Source organism: Scomber scombrus, chromosome 9 (assembly GCF_963691925.1).
Source record: "Scomber scombrus chromosome 9, fScoSco1.1, whole genome shotgun sequence".
In the NCBI taxonomy this organism is placed as follows: domain Eukaryota; kingdom Metazoa; phylum Chordata; class Actinopteri; order Scombriformes; family Scombridae; genus Scomber; species Scomber scombrus.
In genome coordinates, this window is record NC_084978.1 from 24,759,558 (window position 1) to 24,778,403 (window position 18,846).

At 41.3% G+C, this 18,846-nt stretch overlaps 1 protein-coding gene across 1 annotated transcript in view; it reads left to right on the forward strand.

Moving 5' to 3' along the window:
* Nucleotides 1–15,238, forward strand: part of psd2 (pleckstrin and Sec7 domain containing 2) — a 35,549-nt gene extending 20,311 nt beyond the window's left edge. Inside the window, exons 4-15 of the mRNA XM_062426280.1 lie at nucleotides 5,526–5,723; nucleotides 6,016–6,096; nucleotides 6,988–7,148; nucleotides 7,501–7,559; nucleotides 9,001–9,090; nucleotides 9,254–9,297; nucleotides 9,410–9,600; nucleotides 9,751–9,821; nucleotides 10,343–10,500; nucleotides 11,298–11,442; nucleotides 11,702–11,845; nucleotides 11,967–15,238. Of these exons, the coding sequence (XP_062282264.1) occupies nucleotides 5,526–5,723; nucleotides 6,016–6,096; nucleotides 6,988–7,148; nucleotides 7,501–7,559; nucleotides 9,001–9,090; nucleotides 9,254–9,297; nucleotides 9,410–9,600; nucleotides 9,751–9,821; nucleotides 10,343–10,500; nucleotides 11,298–11,442; nucleotides 11,702–11,845; nucleotides 11,967–12,182 (1,558 nt within the window). The 3' untranslated portion in view covers nucleotides 12,183–15,238. The remainder of the gene's footprint in view (nucleotides 1–5,525; nucleotides 5,724–6,015; nucleotides 6,097–6,987; nucleotides 7,149–7,500; nucleotides 7,560–9,000; nucleotides 9,091–9,253; nucleotides 9,298–9,409; nucleotides 9,601–9,750; nucleotides 9,822–10,342; nucleotides 10,501–11,297; nucleotides 11,443–11,701; nucleotides 11,846–11,966) is intronic.
* The last annotated feature ends 3,608 nt before the right edge of the window (nucleotides 15,239–18,846 follow it).

The following is an 18,846-nucleotide window of genomic DNA, read 5'->3' on the forward strand; positions in this document are numbered from 1 at the left end:
TGACTGCTGCCCAGCCCAAAAAAAAAAAAGTATTCTTGTCCCAGTGCTGACTGAATTTCTGAGTAGTTTTCATCTTAAACCAGGTGGCAGTGATTCTCTTCATGCTGGTCTGTACAAATACCAGTCCAACATCCTGCAGGGTTTTGTCTCATCGCATTCTCGTCTTCCATCTCATCCCCCAAATGTTGTACTTTTGACCTTACAGCTGCCTGTCTGTCGGCTGCCTTCTTCTATTGTTCTTTTTTTTTTTTTCAAATTAGAAAGAGGAAGGAGGAATTGAGACAGTGAGGTTGACATGCAGGGATGTGTCAGCGTGTCATACTGTACATTATCTATAAAAGTACATAATAACCTTTCTAGTGCAGTAGACCTTAATCAAAGAAATACTGTACATTTGTGCTTCTGTATGTCTTTCTCTTTAATATAATACATAACAATATCCTATTTAATGTCCTCATTTTACATTAAAAATTGATTATTTGTCCAAATGAGTGATAAACTCTTTCAAAATAGGGTTAAACACTTTAAATAATAAAATCAAGTGGCTTCAATCTGCCTTGCATCTGTGCTTCTTGAGCCATATTGAAGTAATACACTGCAGGAATGTACAGAAATAACCATATGCATCGACTACACTCTGGAAAGCAGACTGCTTAGTGAACTTTTTAAGAGTCCAAAATACAGGACGTCCCGCTGTTATTGAACCGATCTGCTGGCTCAGAGCCCTTCACTTTAGTGCAGAGGAAGTAGTGTTGGCCGGGGACACACAGAGCCATTGTAAAGCCACCACTAGGAACAGCCAATTCATCAGGAAAAAGTCTCTCCAGTCGCTTCGCTCCGCCCCCCAACATCCTCTCCTCTGTGGAGCGCACAGACAGCCAAGAAACTTCAAGGAAAGAAAAAAAAACCCAAACACATTCACCGCCTGTTGACACTGTTGGAATAACGCATCAGGCTAATTGATCGACTCCGAGCAGCCTATCATTAGGAGATACGAGCCCACTTCCGCTGAGGTAAATGGAGAATTTGATTTTGGGGCTTTGGAGTTAAATAGACAAACCGGGCCGATGAAGATTTTTACCGACTAGTGGATGATGAGGCGGTCGGACCGTAGCGCGCCTTCAACCGCTGATTTCCAAGATCCGAGAGACGATGTGGAAAGAGGAATATGATGTTCACTTCGACTTTTTGCTGCAGATCCTGTAAGTTTGTTTATTTTTTCCTCAGACCTGTGAGGTTTGGAAGTTTGTTTGACGTGCGAATGGGTGGGAACATTAACATTATGCTGCGTGGCAAATGGAAAATAGTGAGGTAGGACGAGAAATCACTGTGGTGCTCGTATAATAATCCTACACCGACTGATCCAGGGCTTTACAATTACACAGAGGTTGCTTTAAAAGTATTTTTCAATCTTGAGGTATTCCTATAAGGAATTAAAGTGTGTGTGTATATGATGAGCTTATGAAATATTTCTACTTAAAAGAAAAAAGATGACTAGTTATCTGTCATTGGTCTAAATGAGGACTTTTAGGTGTAGTGTACTTGATGGATGCCTAACTTCTCTAAACTTATTGACTTGTATTTTGAACTGTGACCAGAATTTTTAAAAGATCAATATGAGCCAACTCTACCCATCATGGCCTCAGCTGATGGCCCATCACTGTCAACAGTACTCAAACAACATGTGTAGTAATGAGTTACTTTCAGTGTTTGTTGACCGTGAAAAGTTGAATGGAATGAATGGATGTAAGTTAGTGTCTGTTTTCATGGCTGGCTCTTGGTGCTTTTGTCGCATGTTTTACATTTAAACAGACATTCCAATATTGCAACAGAGTTGTTTTATTTTGTTGCAGTGATTGTATCTACACGCCCCAGTAGATGACCTGGCTGGTACAAAAATACACACACAAAGACTTTTTCTATGTGTGCTTCTCCTATTGGAGTACCTCAGCTAACCATCAATGAATGTACATGAAAACGAAAGAAAAGAATACAGAATCCCATAATCCCATAATTGTTGATTACTCTCAGAGAGGATGCCACTAAAACCTCCCCTGACCCCAGTCAAACACACACACACACCTCCAACCAACACACACACACACACACACACACACACACACACACACACACACACACACACACACACACACCCACACCTTGCATGCAGACACACCTAGGTGGGTACAGGCGGTGCAGAACCAAAAAGATTATCATGTGAGTCACTGGCATGCACCATCATGCTTTACTGCTCTCTTGCTGACACACACACAAACACACACACTCACACACACACTCAGAGCGGTGGTTATAGTGACTATGTGTGGCCTGGAGATACAGACTTGTGCCTTTTAGATGGACAAATAGGTTTACTGTGTGCCACTTGGCTCAGAGTAGCACTAAATATCTTGGCACAAAGGGCCTGCACTACATATGTGACACTATATATTGTGTGTCTCTCTCTCTCTGCCTTATTATGTGTTTGTGTGTGTGTGTCTTGCCTCTGTTATTGCCAGACGGCGTTGCATCAGGGCAGCCCAGCATCATTTTAGCCCCATGACTGATATGAGCTGTGAATGATTTATGAGCTCTCTCTGAGTCGAGTGAATTAATATGGTCAGACAAGCGAAAGCAATTTCACTGCTAACACACAGCTAGATATTGTATTGATGGTTTACTACACACTCATTTTATTGTGAGTCCATTTGTGTCTTTGTGAAGGCATTTGCATAATACGTATACACCCATTCATCCATTTTTCAATTTTAAAGCAATTGTCTGGGTCTGGAGGGCGACTTCAAGGTGTTCCCAAAGGTTTTTGGCGGGATATGTAGTACTGCAAGCAGGGTTTACTCAGGGGTGTCCTCCCTGTGTTCAGAATACCTCCATAGGGGGGCTGTACAGGAAACGTCTTAATCAGATCCCCAAACCACGTCAATTGGCTCCATCTGAACACAACAACAGCGTTCCATTGGTTTCACTCCTCCCGGATACACAGGCTACCCACCCTGTCCCAAAGGACGAGCCCAGACACCCTGCGAACCAAACGGCTTCCAGTCGATAGCATCTGCGATCTTATTCTGGGTGGTGATTCTCCACCACGATTAGGTGGAAGGTGGAGTTTGCTTGTCTCACCTCCTTGTGGTGGATGTGTTTATGTGTCCTGGTGACCCTGGGAGCTGTGGTGTTGAGGGTAGTAGCTCCTTGTATGGTGTCCCAGAGCAAATTGGTCAAAGGTCAGGGGCGTGATTAGGGGTAATTTAAAGGACTTAATGAATCAGTCCAGAAAGGGAAGTGTAACCTTGCCTGTAGCAGGGAAATCAGGGTCATTTGTAGGGGTCAGCTGAAGGGGGTGTAATGTGTAGTCAGCAACTGTAGTCAGCATGTGATGGCAGGGGATTGACCTCTGGCTATGGAAGCTGTTTGTTGTGTGTGTGTGTGTGTGTGTGTGTGTGTGTGTGTGTGTGTGTGTGTGTGTGTGTGTGTGTGTGTGTGTCTTTATCTCTACTTTTATCTTCTGTACTTTGATGGCAGTTTGTGCCTCACAGCCAAACTGTGATAGGCAGCCTTTTCTACCACTTCTTCTTCTTCTTCTTCTTCTTCTTCTTCTTCTTCTTCTTCTTCTTCTTCTTCTTCTTCTTCTTCTTCTTCTTCTTCTTCTTCTTCTTCTTCTTCTTCTTCCTCTTCTTCTTCTCCTCCCTCTAGCACAGCACTCTTGGCTTCCGTTGTATCCATAGTAACCAGCAAATCCCTTATGACAACAGCACGTAATGTATTGAATTTGTGAGGCTAATGCAATTTGGCTGATCAGATTATGCAAAAAAACCGAATCATCTGGCGAATGCTGACGGTGCCACACAGGCGCACACACACGGGCAGGAAATGAGGAAATGCCATTTAACCCGACGGAGGTGAATGTGAACTCTATCTGGAGAAATGGCACGGAGACAGCGTTGGTCTCTTGGTTTGATTCGCTAATAAATACTAGAACAACGTGCCATTCATGTGCGTTACTCATTATTAAATGTTGTGCTGCTTTGCTTGCGTGTTAGATGATTTATGTCTAGTGCTTGAATGGGATGAATGTGTTATAGAGACGTGGGGGACATTCTTTCATTAGAAATGTCAGTGTAAAAGTATTAAAGAGGCGATAGTTTAAGTAACACATCCAATCTAAAAGAACCCATCTGCACTGAGTATTTAAAGTCTAATAAAAAGGCTAATTAACTTGTCACTGATTAACTGTACAGCAGTTTGCCATGTATACAGTGCAGCTCAATATCTTAATCAGACTACCTCACTAAGTCATAAGTAAATAAGTAGAGCTCTAATTAATACACAGCATTGATTTTTGTTTCCATTCTCCTGATGACACTTGAACATATTATAGGAAGTGAGAGGTCAGCAGTGCTCGCCTTTTTCCTCTTTGTTTAATCATCACTTATTCTTTTCTTCTTAGTTTGAACTGCGATTCATGCAGTTGTGTAAGCTTTTATTGATTCTGCAAACATTGTTACTCAATAACGTTGCAAGTGGTTTGAAATTCTTTCCCCATGTGTTAAAAAAGGAGTCTGTAAATAACAATAGAAGGCAGTTAATTGAAATCCAGTGAAGAAAAAAAAAGAGCTCGGTTTGAAGTCGGTTTCATAATGATCAACATCGCTTTTTAATGTGGTAGAATTTGAACAACTTTTCATTTTGAGACAATGCCTCAAACGTGTCAAATTATAACTGTAAACAAGGGAGTGTGGTGTTCAGGAACATCTGCCATTCATATGGCTGTAATGACTGTGCAAGTCGTTACAGAGCAATGGAAGCTTGTGCGTGTTTGCTCTCGTGTCTTAAACTGCTTGGCAGCTGATTTGATTTTTTCTTAACCTTAACTACTCCTGCAGGGATATTAGAGTACATTCAGTACTCAGTAGAAACGCCCTGCATCACAGTCACACAGTTCCATCCATTCACAGCTGGGATAGACAGTTCAGCCATAAACAATGAACAGAAAATGGACAGTTCACCAGTTGAGGGCAGTTCGATGGGAGTTGTTAAGGCTTGGTTCGCTACTACTTCAGACACCTTTTTAAAAATGAAACGTTTCAAACTTTTAGTTCTGAAATGGAGGAGGTGAAGAATAAAACCGAGGTATTAGTTTTTACATCACAGTACTTGAATTTGAATGATGTCAGTCGTCTGAGATTAGTGGAGCTTTTTGGAAGAGATTGGAGCAGGTGAAATCTGCCTCAGCTTTATAATCAGCCTTTCAGAGCCACTCCATTAAAGTAAGGCATTAAGTGACAGAGAAACTGGGTCATAGCAAGTCATTTAAACATCATTTGATTTTTTTTGTTTGTGTGTATGCGAACATATGTTTATATAATTGAGTTTTATGCCCAGTAGCTTTTTTCCGCTGTTATGTTCGTGAGTAGGCGTGCAGCGATGAACATGTGCTCCATTCATTAACCTGAGAACCTGCCTGTGTGTCTCTGTCTGTGTGTCTGGTTTTGTGCGCATGTTGTCCTCCCCAGCGATGCAAACCTCACAGACGCGCTGTCTGACTCAGAGGAGTGCGATTTGGGCAGTCTGGAGCGTTTGGAGCGCGGCAGCACCGACACTTTGGCCAATGGCTGCCGAGCCGACTGTGAGGCCGCCAAGAGGCTGGCTAAGCGCCTCTATCACCTCGAGGGCTTCAAGCGCTGTGATGTGGCCAGACACCTGGGCAAGAAGTGAGCATGCACAGACACACAGTAACACATGCCGACCTATAAATCACCAGAAACAGTGGAAAAGATGATTACATGGCTGCAGTCACGCACACTATTAAGACACAATGTAAACACTGATGAAAAACACACATAATCAGTCAAAAGGTCACTTAAAGGTAAAAAATATGAATATAACGTTACTAGTGGAGTATTTGGTAATATAGTGGCATGAAGACAATATTTATATAACACATTCATTCCTCTTCAGTGCCACGTTGTTGTGCTGATGCTCTGTCTTTCTGTCTCTCTGCAGTAATGAATTCAGCCAGTTGGTGGCATCAGAGTACCTGAGTTTCTTTGATTTCTCCGGCCTGTCGCTGGATCGAGCCCTGAGGTAATGCAAATTCAGCATTTGGAAGCGATGAGTGTGCGATGATAGATGTTGGTACATGTGTCTGTGTGTACGTGTACGTGTGTGTGTGTGTATATTCCTCACATTGCCTCTTCACAAGACATTAGCTTTGTGCTAATGAAGCCGTCATGTTGAGTACAGTTAGCCGGTGTAGCTGTCATGCTGCTGTCTCAAGCTGCTGTCTTCAGCCCCGGGTACTCAACTAATAGGACTCACGAATGCACTGCAGACTGCTTTGCTTTTTAAAAAGTAACATCTCACATACATAAGGTCCTGCATTAATTCAGATATTAGTGATTTAGATTGAAGTACTGTATGTCAATTTCATTTCTCATTAGGATTACTAAGCAAGCCTTAGTAATCAGGAAGAAACTTAATATTTATGTAGAACTTTCAACATAATGTTCATATTAGATTGTTTAGTCACTGTAGTTGAAGTTGGAACCAATAGATATTTGTTGCTTTTGCTTGAAAAATATACTAAACTCATTAACCAAAAAATATTTTTAGTCGATGCATTCATAGATCATTTCAGCTGCACACCATTGTGTCATTTAAAAATGTAGAGTCTTGTCCATGTATCTGCAGTGTAAAAATGCAACCAGTTCTCCACATACATACAGAGACAGAAAGATGAGTCCTTATGGAAGCAAACCACAGCATGCAGGAACACTTGTCCAAGTTTAAAAAAAGCAAGCTTGTCTATGTTTCACCATTAAAATGTTTTATAATGTTTCCATCAGAGCTGTCAGCTGCATTCCCACGCAACTCTGTTTACTGTCAAGAGTGATTAAATCATATGTTTTGCAGAGATGAGTCTTAGGGAAACATTTGACCTCCTGTTGACATTGCAGTGTCATTTATGTATGACAGGAACTTCTTAAAGGCCTTTCCACTAATGGGGGAGACTCAAGAGAGAGAAAGGGTCCTTGTGCATTTTTCAAGACGCTTTTGCCACTGCAACCCACCAACGCCCACCTCTGAAGGTCAGAGCCATGACGATGATGATGATGATCCCGATGATGAAAAAGATGGTAAAGAGGAACCGAATTGTACAAAATAACATGCGATAAAGTATTTTAACTTGAGTGTTCAATTCATTTTACATTGCTGTTGCTGATTTTCATATTGATCCCTGCTGACCAAACATCTGGAGCTGTTTGCACAAGTCTTAAAATATGAGTGTCACAATGTAAATACAGAACACATTCAGCTTACAGCAGCAGCTAAGGTTATTCTAACATTTAGGCTACAAGTGATAACAAGGACTTTGGGTACATTTACAGTGTAGGACTGACAATGGGAATGTGCTGCATCACATGCACGTGTGCACAGGAGTGATATGACATTTAGTTGACCTCAGCTTTCTGTATTGTCCCATTGCAGATGGAGCTCACACATTAACCTGCGCCCTGATGCTGCTCAACACTGATCTGCACGGACATGTATGTACTCTTTATCACACGGGAACTGCTGGAGTCCCACTCCTCTAATCCTCCTGCATAGCTGGAAAACAAAACATAAACCTTTTCATCTTATTTTCAATCTACAGTATTTCTTTCCTTTTTTTGTCTCCTTGTCTACTGTTATCTCTCTCTCTCTCTCTCTCTCTCTCTCTCTCTCTCTCTCTCTCTCTCTCTCTCTCTCTTCCCTCCCTCTCTCTCTCTTTCTCTCTGTGTCGTTCTCCTCCCCAGCCTACTTTCTGACCTGTTTCTGTCTCGCCTCTCCTCGAATAGTCTCTTGTGCTCAGTTTTAAACTGGAGCACTGGTCTGGGTCACATAACACAATCAGTATCCGAGGTCCTGTGCTTTTTGCCTTTCCTCGACCCCGCCGCTCAACTCGACTCAGTTCCCTGCTAAAAAACACTCTGAGTGAATATCCCTCCTGTGACTAATAATCTTTCTCTCTTTTCAATTCCTCTTTCCTCCTTTTCAAAATCCCTCCCCCGCTAACCACATCTGGTCCCCTGGTCTCTCTCTGCCCCTGCAGGTGGTAAGTATGCTTATAGAACTAACAAGAGCCCGTTCCTAATTAACATCTGTTTCTTCTTTTGGCAGCTAACAACATAATTTCAGCCAGAAGTTTAGAACTGATGTTATTTTAGACTCCTAATAAAGGATGCTCCCACAGTGGTATACTAATTATTAATCATTGTTATTCAGTGACAAAATGTGGCTGCTTGAATTAAAATGTACTAAGAAAGGATTCCTGTATTATTATGGCTAGTGAATATCAGATTAATTTTAGGTTAGGCTATATAATTCCTTCTTTAAATAACTATAATTTAAATAAACCTTAGCATAAGTAGTAGGGTAGTGAATTACACCATGTTACCTTTTTGTAATAATAAACCACAGAAACTATCATGAAGCATTGCCTGTTATAAAGGAAACTGAAAAAACCCACCACAAAGCAGAATTTTTTTATAACAGTGCTGATTCAAATTAGTTTCAGTTCCACATCTGCATCTTAGGTTACAAGCATGAATCAGAAAGAAAATGGGCTCCATCACACCAGTGTTTTCTTCCAATCCATCCAATGATGTTCAAGAGGTTGAACAGTGGGGAATGTTCTCTAAGACGACACTTGATTAGCTTGTAAATGGAGACTTTCTATCTCTACCACCACCTGCAGAACTTGAGCAGCATTACATTGCCACCCAGTGGACAGCTGCACAACTGATTCAGGTTGGAGCAGATGCAAAGGGTGTGAAATCATCAACTATTTTAGTAGTGTCAACTATTGATACTGAGCTGAGCAAGATTCACACATTCTGCTTCACTCACATGCCTAGAAATGAATGCAAAATAATTTAGAAAGGCAAAATTGTTAACTCGTGTTGCTGTTTTGTGTTTCTGTGTGTCTGCTTGTTCTCCTCTCCTCAGAATATTGGGAAGAAGATGTCGTGCCAACAGTTTATTAGTAATCTAGACGGTCTCAACGATGGCAAAGACTTCCCCAAAGACTTATTAAAGGTACAGATCTGCTCCTGAGACCTACCACAAAATTCCTACTGATTTGTCAGTGTGGTCTTTATTTTCTCTTAACGCCAGAATGGAGATTTGTCTTCACATTTCAACCCTGTAGTCAAAGTACAGTACCTCAAAAAGTTCCTCTCTTACTGCCTTGCCCACACAGATCCTGTATAACTCAATCAAGAATGAGAAGCTCGAGTGGGCAGTGTGAGTACGCATTTTGTGTTGGTCAATAGGAAAAGTATTTGGGGTATGCAAGTACACTTGAATATGTGCTGCTCAGGTTCATCTGAATGTGTGTGTGTGTGTGTGTGTGCAGTGAGGAGGAGGAGCTGAGGAAGAGTCTCTCAGAGCTGGTGGAGGAGCAGTGTGAGGGCGGGAGTAAACGTGTTGCTAGGGTAACGGACGGCAGTAACCCTTTCATCGCCATCCCCATCCTCCTCAATGCCGTCACCTACAAACACGGAGTGCTGACCCGCAAGAGCCACGCCGACATGGACGGCAAACGCAGTGAGTGACATGATATGTACACACAAACTCACGCACACACACAAACGTTCACGACTGGAGCTGAAGAGTGACGTCACCAAAAAAATCTTTATATGTTGTTGTGAATAAAATGTTTAAGAAAAGTTTTTTTTTTCTCTTTGTCTCCCCCAGCACCGAGGGGCCGCCGTGGTTGGAAGAAGTTCTATGCGGTTCTGAAGGGGATGATCTTGTATCTCCAGAAGGTACCGCATCTCGCCCTCTGCTCCGTTGCCATAGAAACACACATCCACCACGGCTGTCACTGCGGTGGTGGATGCTGCTAGCTGCTCTGCTCTGCGTGTGTGTGTGTGCGCTTGGATGTGTGTGTGTGCTTTAGAGGGAGAGAGTGAGATAGAGAGAGCATTAGGAGAGGAAATGAGGCATGGCCGCTGTGGTGCATGTTTGTCTCCCCCTGCTGGGAGAAAGGCTGTACTGACCACATGAAAGGTTAAATGTTCAATCTGAATGAAATGCAATGAAAATTAGCTTCTCTTTCTAATACAAGCATTGTAATATATTCACTTCATGACATTAGTATGGACATTTGTATAAAAGAGTTAAGCTTTCTATTTAATAAATCAGTTTACCTCAGGGTGAAGTTGCCCTTGAACGTTCACCTCAATTCAGACATTTTACGAAATGATTAAACAGACTGAAACATGACAACGTGTATAGGCTCTAAAACATATGATCACATATGCTTTTTCTTCTGTTACCCACCCAGGATGAGTACAAGCCCGACGCCGACATTTCAGAGGTGGACCTTAAGAATGCGGTGCGGATCCACCACGCTTTAGCCACTCGTGCCACCGACTACAGCAAGAAGGCCAACGTACTGAAGCTCAAAACCTCAGACTGGAGAGTCTTTCTGCTGCAGGCCCCGTGAGTCACCGCCTACAATTTTCCAGTTCACTTGGGAAAAAAATCACACTCAAGAATTAAAACAGTGGAATTTTCCCTTTATACAGATATGTTTATACATTTTATCACCTATTTTTCCCCATTTGTCACATTTGCAGCCAATCTTGTAACAATGCCCTGAAAAAGACCTGCATGTGTTAATACACATAAACTGCTTCTATATTATGTGTCTCTTAAAGTTTATAACATGCTTTTTAATCAGGGAATTTAGTTTGATGCAAAAAGTTAGCAAAACATTTTCCCCAAGACCCTGATAAAGAACTAATTAAACAGGCATTCGAGTTGTGATGCGTCATTTCAATTTCAACAGTGGAATTTATGTTGCGTCAACGGGATAAAAATATCCCTGTGTCGACATCAAAAATGTGTCAGTGGTGTGTTAAAGGTTTATCAGTTTTTTTAATATAAACTACCTTATAAGTCACAGAGTATGAATCAAATTCCTGTTGAAGGTCACGCACGCTCCTCTCATCTGTGTGGAGGGTTCGGCAGGTACAGGTGATACTCTATGTAACCTGATACTGAGGCTGAATCTGCAGCACTGTGCTGCTGTGAACAAGCAACAAGCGAAACTGAAGTGAAATCTGATTCTTTATTCAAAAACCGAGTAGATTTAAAACATTTCCGGCATTTTCTGTAAGACAAACCTGAATGTGGCTTTACAACAAAAGAAAGATAAATGTAATTCTCTGCACTCACCTCCTCATTCTTTCTCTCTCTGTCTCTCTCTCTCTCTCTCTCTCTCTCTCTTTCTTCAGGAGTGAGGAGGAAATGATGTCTTGGATCTTCCGGATAAATCTGGTAGCAGCGCTGTTCTCTGCGCCAGCCTTCCCTGCTGCCATCGGCTCCATGAAGAAATTCTGTCGGCCCATCCTGCCGTCTTCATCTACCAGACTCAAGCAGGTACACACACACACACACACACACACACACACACACACACACACACACACACACACAAACACACACATACGATTACCACTGCAAATAAATATCTATAAACATGTTCCCATGCATGCTCTTAAGCACAGCAGCACCCACGCTTCTCCCTCAATAAAAACCTTTACACCTCATCACGTTACATCTTCATATATATTTCATTTGCTTCCCCTTGCATCTGATTGGTTGGTTCCTGTGTCTGTCCGGACTGTGATTGGTGCAGGAGGAGCAGCTGCTGAGTCATGAGAGCAAGCTGAAGCAGATGAGCCTGGAGCTGGAGGAGCACCGGAAAAACCTACCCTCATCCGACCCCAAAAGCCGCGACTGGGAGGAGTACCGCCTCAAAGAGCACTACCTCACGTATGAGGTACAGACTAAAACATGTGGCATATAAAAGCATAGGTTATCAGTTGAAAATTGTAATACTGCAAATGACAATCATTTCCATTCATTTTCTCTTTCTCTCCTCCTCCCTTCTCTGTGAGCAGAAGACTCGTTATGAGACGTATATCAGCCTCCTGCAGGCCAAACTCCGAGCAGAGACGGATGACCTAGAGAAGATTGAAGCCAGCGTGATGGGAGGCTTGATCATGGAAGGAGGGCTGGCCGGCCGCGAGTGCCTCCTCCGCAAGACGCAGTCCTCCCCGTCCATCAGTCAGGCTCAAAGCGGGTTAAATGGGAGGGCCGCTGGACAGAGGTGCTGAGTGGGGGGGAAGGAGATCGAGAGACCACAGACCACAAAACAACATCCCTCCGAGCCAAACTAGCGTAATCCTACAATGTGTTTTTAAGTTTGTTTTTAGTTTGTTTTTGTGTTTAAGGCTCCTCCTTTCCTCCACTCACAATAACAGAGTGGGCAGCAACAGGAGGAAATGTGCATCTCTATCCTTCCCAGAATCTATCAACCCCAGTGATAAGTTTCTATCTAGAGCAATAGATGACGAAGATAAAGAGCCCGCCTTTGATACCCAGAAACTGACTGACCCTGCCAAAACCTCAGTTCTTTGAACTTTAATTATTGCACATTAAAAAAAAAAAAAGATCATAAATGTGATCACTATTTATAACATCATCAGTATTATTTTGCAGATGTCTTTTAGTTGAACTGTGTTTTTAGTTTTAAGCAGAGTTTGAATAATTTATAAAGTGTTAGTTTTAAAGGCCGGACAGAGAACAAAGAAAGAGAGACCTGACACGAGGGAGAGTGCGACTCCTGAAAGATCCTCACCAGATTCTACACAGCTGTCGTCGCTCACGTTCAACAGGTCTGGTTTCCTGTCTTTCCTGTCCTCACCAGGCAGGGATGGAGATGGAGATGGTGGACATGGTACTACTGTAGCATTTTGGCCTTTTTGGTTCTCCCCTCCCACCCCACTCACCTTTACACACGCAGCCATTCACAGGTGTGTGTACGGACCTACGGTAAGGGTGGAGTGTGGCGTGTGGAGACATCAACATATCTGTCCCTGAGTTACAGAAAAACTCACACAAATACAAACTCAAAAAGAACTTCTCAGAAGGATCAAGTCCTTCCCGTGTATAGCATATTTATTTATTTATTTAACTCTCCAAACCTTTATTCGCAGCAGGAAGGGTTTACACAGAGTGTGCTTGCTCGTTTCCCAATAATGACCTTCTTGAAATTCATACATTTACATACATTCAAACTTGTACAGGAGCCGCACGGTGGAGACATGGTTTAAACTGTTCACCAGAGGAACTGCAGGTGGAGTGCCTTACTCAAGGGCACCTCGACACGAGCGAGTGTTAGTTGTCACTTGTCAGATTTTCCCCAACAAGTGAAAGAAAGACTTGAATCCGAGAGATCACAAGTCTCTTTCTGTGATTTTTTTTTTTTTTTTTTTTGATGCCGCTATCCTAAATCCTGACATGTATTTAATAATTCTGTTTGTTTTTAACAACTCAAAGAAGATAACAGTATGTGACTGAATGGAAGCACTGTGCCATGTTCTGTTTTATCCGCCCGACTTCTCTTCTTATGTCATAACAGAGCGAACTGAGCTGATATATAACAATATACTGTATGGTTTGGTGTGAGGTTTCTGAAGGCTAAAATGATGGGAAGAACAGGAAAGTGTGGGTGGGTGGCATAAGAATGGGTCAGATAGCTTGTGTGTGTGTGTGTGTGTGTGTGTGTGTGTGTGTGTGTGTGTGTGTGTGTGTGTGTGTGTGTGTGTGTGTGTGTGTGTGTGTGTGTGTGTGTGTGTGTGTGTGTGTGTGTGTGTGTGTGTGTGTGTGTGTGTGTGTGACTGTGCATGTGGTGTGTGCATTGGCATGCTTTTTTAAAGTGGCTCCAGTTAAGATGTCGGAAGCTGTACGCAACAGGAAGAAGTAAATATAGCAGGGTCATGTTTTGTATGAAGATTTTCAAAGTGCTATCGGGCTTGTTTGACGTTGAGAGACAATCCAACGGCCTTCTGCTCAATAAGACTGCCGTCGCAATCAGGCCTAGGTCTCTCAAAAGCATCTTCTGCACAAAGGCATCCTCCATCCTTGTGACAAAAGTTGTACGTTTACCTCTTAAAAACAGAAAATGTAACCAATCTTTGCTCTGTAACATGTTACATGGACCTATCATAGCTTGTTGTATCGGTGTATTCCTACCACTGCCATCATTCCTAACAGACGGAGATGTTTTTGGGAAAGCAGGCCCTGGTTTATCTTAGACAGAGACTGGCTGATTTGGTGAGTGTAGCAGCAGGACTGCTCCAGCTTAGCGTGCTAAAGTCAAGAAAACTGTCAGCAGCATACTGGAAACAGAGATGGGGAACAGCAGCAAAACAACTCCACCAGCAGAGTAGCCATCAAAACATCCTCCACTTGGGTGAGGACGAGAGGGAGGAAAGACTGGTCTTCTAAGAAGAGGCTGGTTTGTTCTTCTAAGAAAGAACGTCTCTGCCCACCAAGAACAAGAAAAACGGACATCCAGCACACATTTTCCAAAAACAACACATTAAGCTTGTTTCTCTTCAGAGGATGATCCGTGTAATGGGGATGTTGTGCGAGGGGTGGTGGTACTGCTGTTTGTGAGCACCTTAATTGATCCCAACCCACCTAAACACACACACCTTTCCTCTTTCTATGTAATTTGCTTATGACACAACTGTAGATCAGTGAACGTAGTGCCCCCTTACTCAGCCTCAGTGTGGCACAGAAGCATGTCGACATTACCAGAGCTGTGAATATCTACAGTATGAACAATCGTATTATCTGTGGCTCTGGACACAACGCTTCTGCTGCTTCATATATTGTATGAATTGTGACTGACGGGATCTGAGATCCTTTCGGGACTTGGCTGGAAACCTGGAATCACAGCTGGAATCCTGGACATGGATCCTTGTACAGACCAAAATGAAATGAAACAGAGCTGAGTTTTCACAGAGGAAGTACCATTTTATAAAGCTGTATTGTTAGGATAAATTACTGCTTTCTTACAGGGAGACTTCCCCTTATAGTCACTTTGGCTGTTGTGCTAACCATTGTTTCACAATGTTCTAGGGTAGGCCTGTGCTGTAATATAGGATTGTGACAAAACATATTTGTTGATTGTTATGTTTTATTTAAAAAAAAAAAAAAAAAAAAAAGATGACAACTTCGGCACTTTGATGTCAGCATTGGATCTGTCTTTTTGTTTGTTTTGTTTGTATATCTGAACTGTTTTTGACAGGATGCTCATACTATGTAAAGGACATATTTACTGAATATTTAGTCTGTGCTTCATAAAGTAAGCTTTTATACAGATGCTTGTAGTTGTGATTTATTCAATTCTGCACCCAACAGATATGCAGCAGTTTGCTAAATGGGTTCCATTGACATCACTGATATGTAGATATCACATTGTACAATATCTTGAACACATTTTTATTTAGAGGCATAAAACTAGTAAAGAACTTAAGTCTGTGTAAGGAAGCCAAAAACCAAAGTATTATAGTATTATACAGTATGTATTTCATATGGAGACAGCTAGAGGCCTCAAACAGGCACTAAGATCGCCTCTGCATTGATATCATACCACCAAACACACCTGGTGAATGTGCATTAAGCAGCATCCATCTGATTAAATCCGGTGTATCATCTCCATGTTCACTTCTATCAAATCTAAACTTTAACGGCACCAATGCACCAACCACTTAAATCCTTCCCTCAGGTGTTTGCAGTATTTCTCCTGCATCAGCAAACATGTTGGAGAAGCTACAGAATCTGAGAATCTTCTGTCATGATGTGTAGACTGATGAATGATCAAATAGATTATGGGCTGTTTTGACTGTAAAATGACAGATCATCAATGCGTCCGTTCAGTTAGTGTCTCATAATTACATGTTAGCAACAAAACCCAAATCCTGAAACACCTTTTGTTACAGCTAACTGAGCCGACTTCTCAGCTTATATTTTTTAAGAGTTGGTGCACAAGATAAACAGTTCATTTTTAGCACGAAGCCACTGTGGATCCACGCTCCCTCTCTCCTTGTGGCCCAGTTGTATATTTAGCAACATTTGTGTATCATATCTGCTGTGGCTCGAGCTTTCTGACGGAGCTGCAAATCCTCCGTTCAGAAAATAACACCGACTCTGTAGGGTGCTAATAAGATAGAAGGTTAAAATATACAGTCTTTTGACATTTTATCTAATGACAGGTATGTTCAACTGTTGGAAAAACATACTAGTATATAGCAAGACATAATTACTCAATACCATTTTAAAACGTGTTTTTTTTGGGGGAAAAGAAGATCAATATAATTTGTGCATGTTAGAAAATAAACATTTCTTAATCAATCCTTTCCCTGCAAAAAATACATACTTATTTAATTTTTCTTGCTAACATTCATTTGCTTAAAAAAAAGCTGTTAGTGTACTATAAGATACTGTCCTGCTTAATATTATTCACTCTGGACTTGTACTTCATTGTGACTTATGATTGCATGAACATACTTTGAATTAGCAGTGGTCCAAATTTCACACAAAATATGATGACAATAATGTAGCTTCCTGTGTGTGTGTGTGTCTGGTCTGTCACAGACTACTTTTGGGGACATGTTTCAGACTTAGGAACAGTTAATTGGGGACAGTTTGTCCAATTGGGGACAAAAGTTGAGTCCCCAATAAGTGAAAAAGCCTATTTTTTATGGTTTGGGTTAGGCAAGTACTGGTGATGGTTAGCGTTAAGGAAATTAATTAAATGTCCCCAAAAAGTGAGCGTCATCTGACGTGTGTGTGTGTGTGTGTGTGTGTGTGTGTGTGTGTGTGTGTGTGTGTGTGTGTGTGTGCATGCATGTCTTTCTTTGAGAGAACCAATTTCAATTGAAAACCAGCATTGGGAGGACATTTTGGCCAGTGCTAACCATTTCAAATGGCAATTATAGGGTTAAAACTTGGTTTTAGGGTTAAGGTTAGAATTATGTTTAAATTCAGTTTAGGGTGAGGGTTGTGTTTAGGCATTTAGTTTTGATGGATACGGTTAAGGTAAGGGGCTAAGGAATACATTACGTCAATGAGTGTCCCCACATGGATATAAAGGCAAGTGTGTGTGTGTGTGTGTGTGTGTTTTGGGGGGGGTAAACAACATATCCTAAAAAAACAAATAAAAAAACCCAAGAGTATCATTTCAGCCATATTGGCCAGAATATAGCTGTAATGTTGTTTCTATTCGTCTATCTGCTGTGTGCACGCTAATGCCTGTTAGCCTCGAAGGTACCTAGCTCTAACCTACGAAAGTTTTTAGCTGCTTTTTGTTGTTAGTTTTGCTGTTACATAGAGATTTCTAATGACTCTTCCAAAGTCCTTACCGAAACAAGCAGTTGTGTCGTCAAATGGCTATGAAATATTGTATCTCTGGATGTCATTTTAGAAGATGGCGAGCTCCAAAAGAAGGTCTGAAAGAAGAGTCTGCTCCTGAAACGGCTGGCAGAGGTGTGTGAGTATGAACCACATATGCTTCACTTTGACAAAATGTCTGCCATGACAAAGGCCTACAAGGAGAGCCGATATTCAGCTTATTCAACAGACGCATCACATATGTACCACTGCTTCTTTCATATGGCAAAGGTGATATATTTGTAAAAATACAATGGTTTTTGTCAGGTGTTTTGTGTTTATTTGAGCTACTTAGTATAATTAGCAGTTCTTTTAGCTAACGTAAATGTGATACACAATATGGTGAAACTCCCCACAGTAGCTTGTTTTATGTAAAGTCTATACTCAAAAAGTCTGTCTAAAAACAGATGTTTCATAAGTGGTTTTGTGTTATAATTTGTATTGGTTTATATTCTTTTCCATATAGTAATTTGCTGTAAGCTAGTTTGCTAGCTTGCTAGTTTTACGGGATTATCAGTAAAGTTATGAAGTAACTTTGAACAAATACTTGATTCAGTTGAACAGAGACCTACGGACTGTTTAATGCTTTTTGTGACATTCTGTATTCAGCTACAGTAACTGTTCAAAAATGTATTTTGGGTAGCTATCACTACGTTTAATCCTCCTCTTAGCAACATATTTAACAAGCAAGGACTACCGACTGGGGTCCCTGGGGGCCCCAAGAATAAACTACTGTAATAAACAACCATCAGAGCAAAATGTTAATATATTTCCTTTCAAAATATTATGTAATTATGTTATGTTATGTAATTAATGCCATCCTATAAATAAATAAAAAACCTGATATGTCAGATACGACAAAACGTTATATATCTGAGGTCTACGGTATCCTAGTCAATAGGATTAAGGTTAAAGGTGAACATAGTATGTTCTGTGATTCATAATTGAAAGGCCAGACTCCTGTTAGACTGTACAATAACTGCACTGAGTTGACATAGCATGCATAAAGAAGGACACATATAAAAAATGGGCTGTGTTTTTCAAATCTGTTTGTTACTGCGTAGGGTAGTGTTAATCAAATGAAACAATTAAAATTCCCCTTCATCTTCCAAAAAAACCCCAATTTGTTCCTCATATCACTGCCACTAAATTGCTGATAATAAGGTTTGGTTTGTGATACGTGAGAATATAATGTGAAGTTCAATCAGTTTTCCGTTCACTGACTGGTTGCCCATAGCAGCCTGAAACATCCTCACCCGGCTGATGATAGTTAATACTGTTAATAGCATCTCTCATACAGTGGCAACAATCTGGCACTCAACCTCTCATTTCCATGTGGAAGTCAAAAGCAGATGTGTGGCGCACTGTATAAAATGTTATCTTTTTTATGACTCTATTGTAGTTACCCTCCTCTTATGCTTGAGTGTATTTATTTATTACAGCATAAAAAATCCTTTCAAGGACAGCTGACAGCAGGTACCTCCTCTACAGCTTTATATGAAATCCATAGATAGCAGTGCTGAAAATGAGAATATA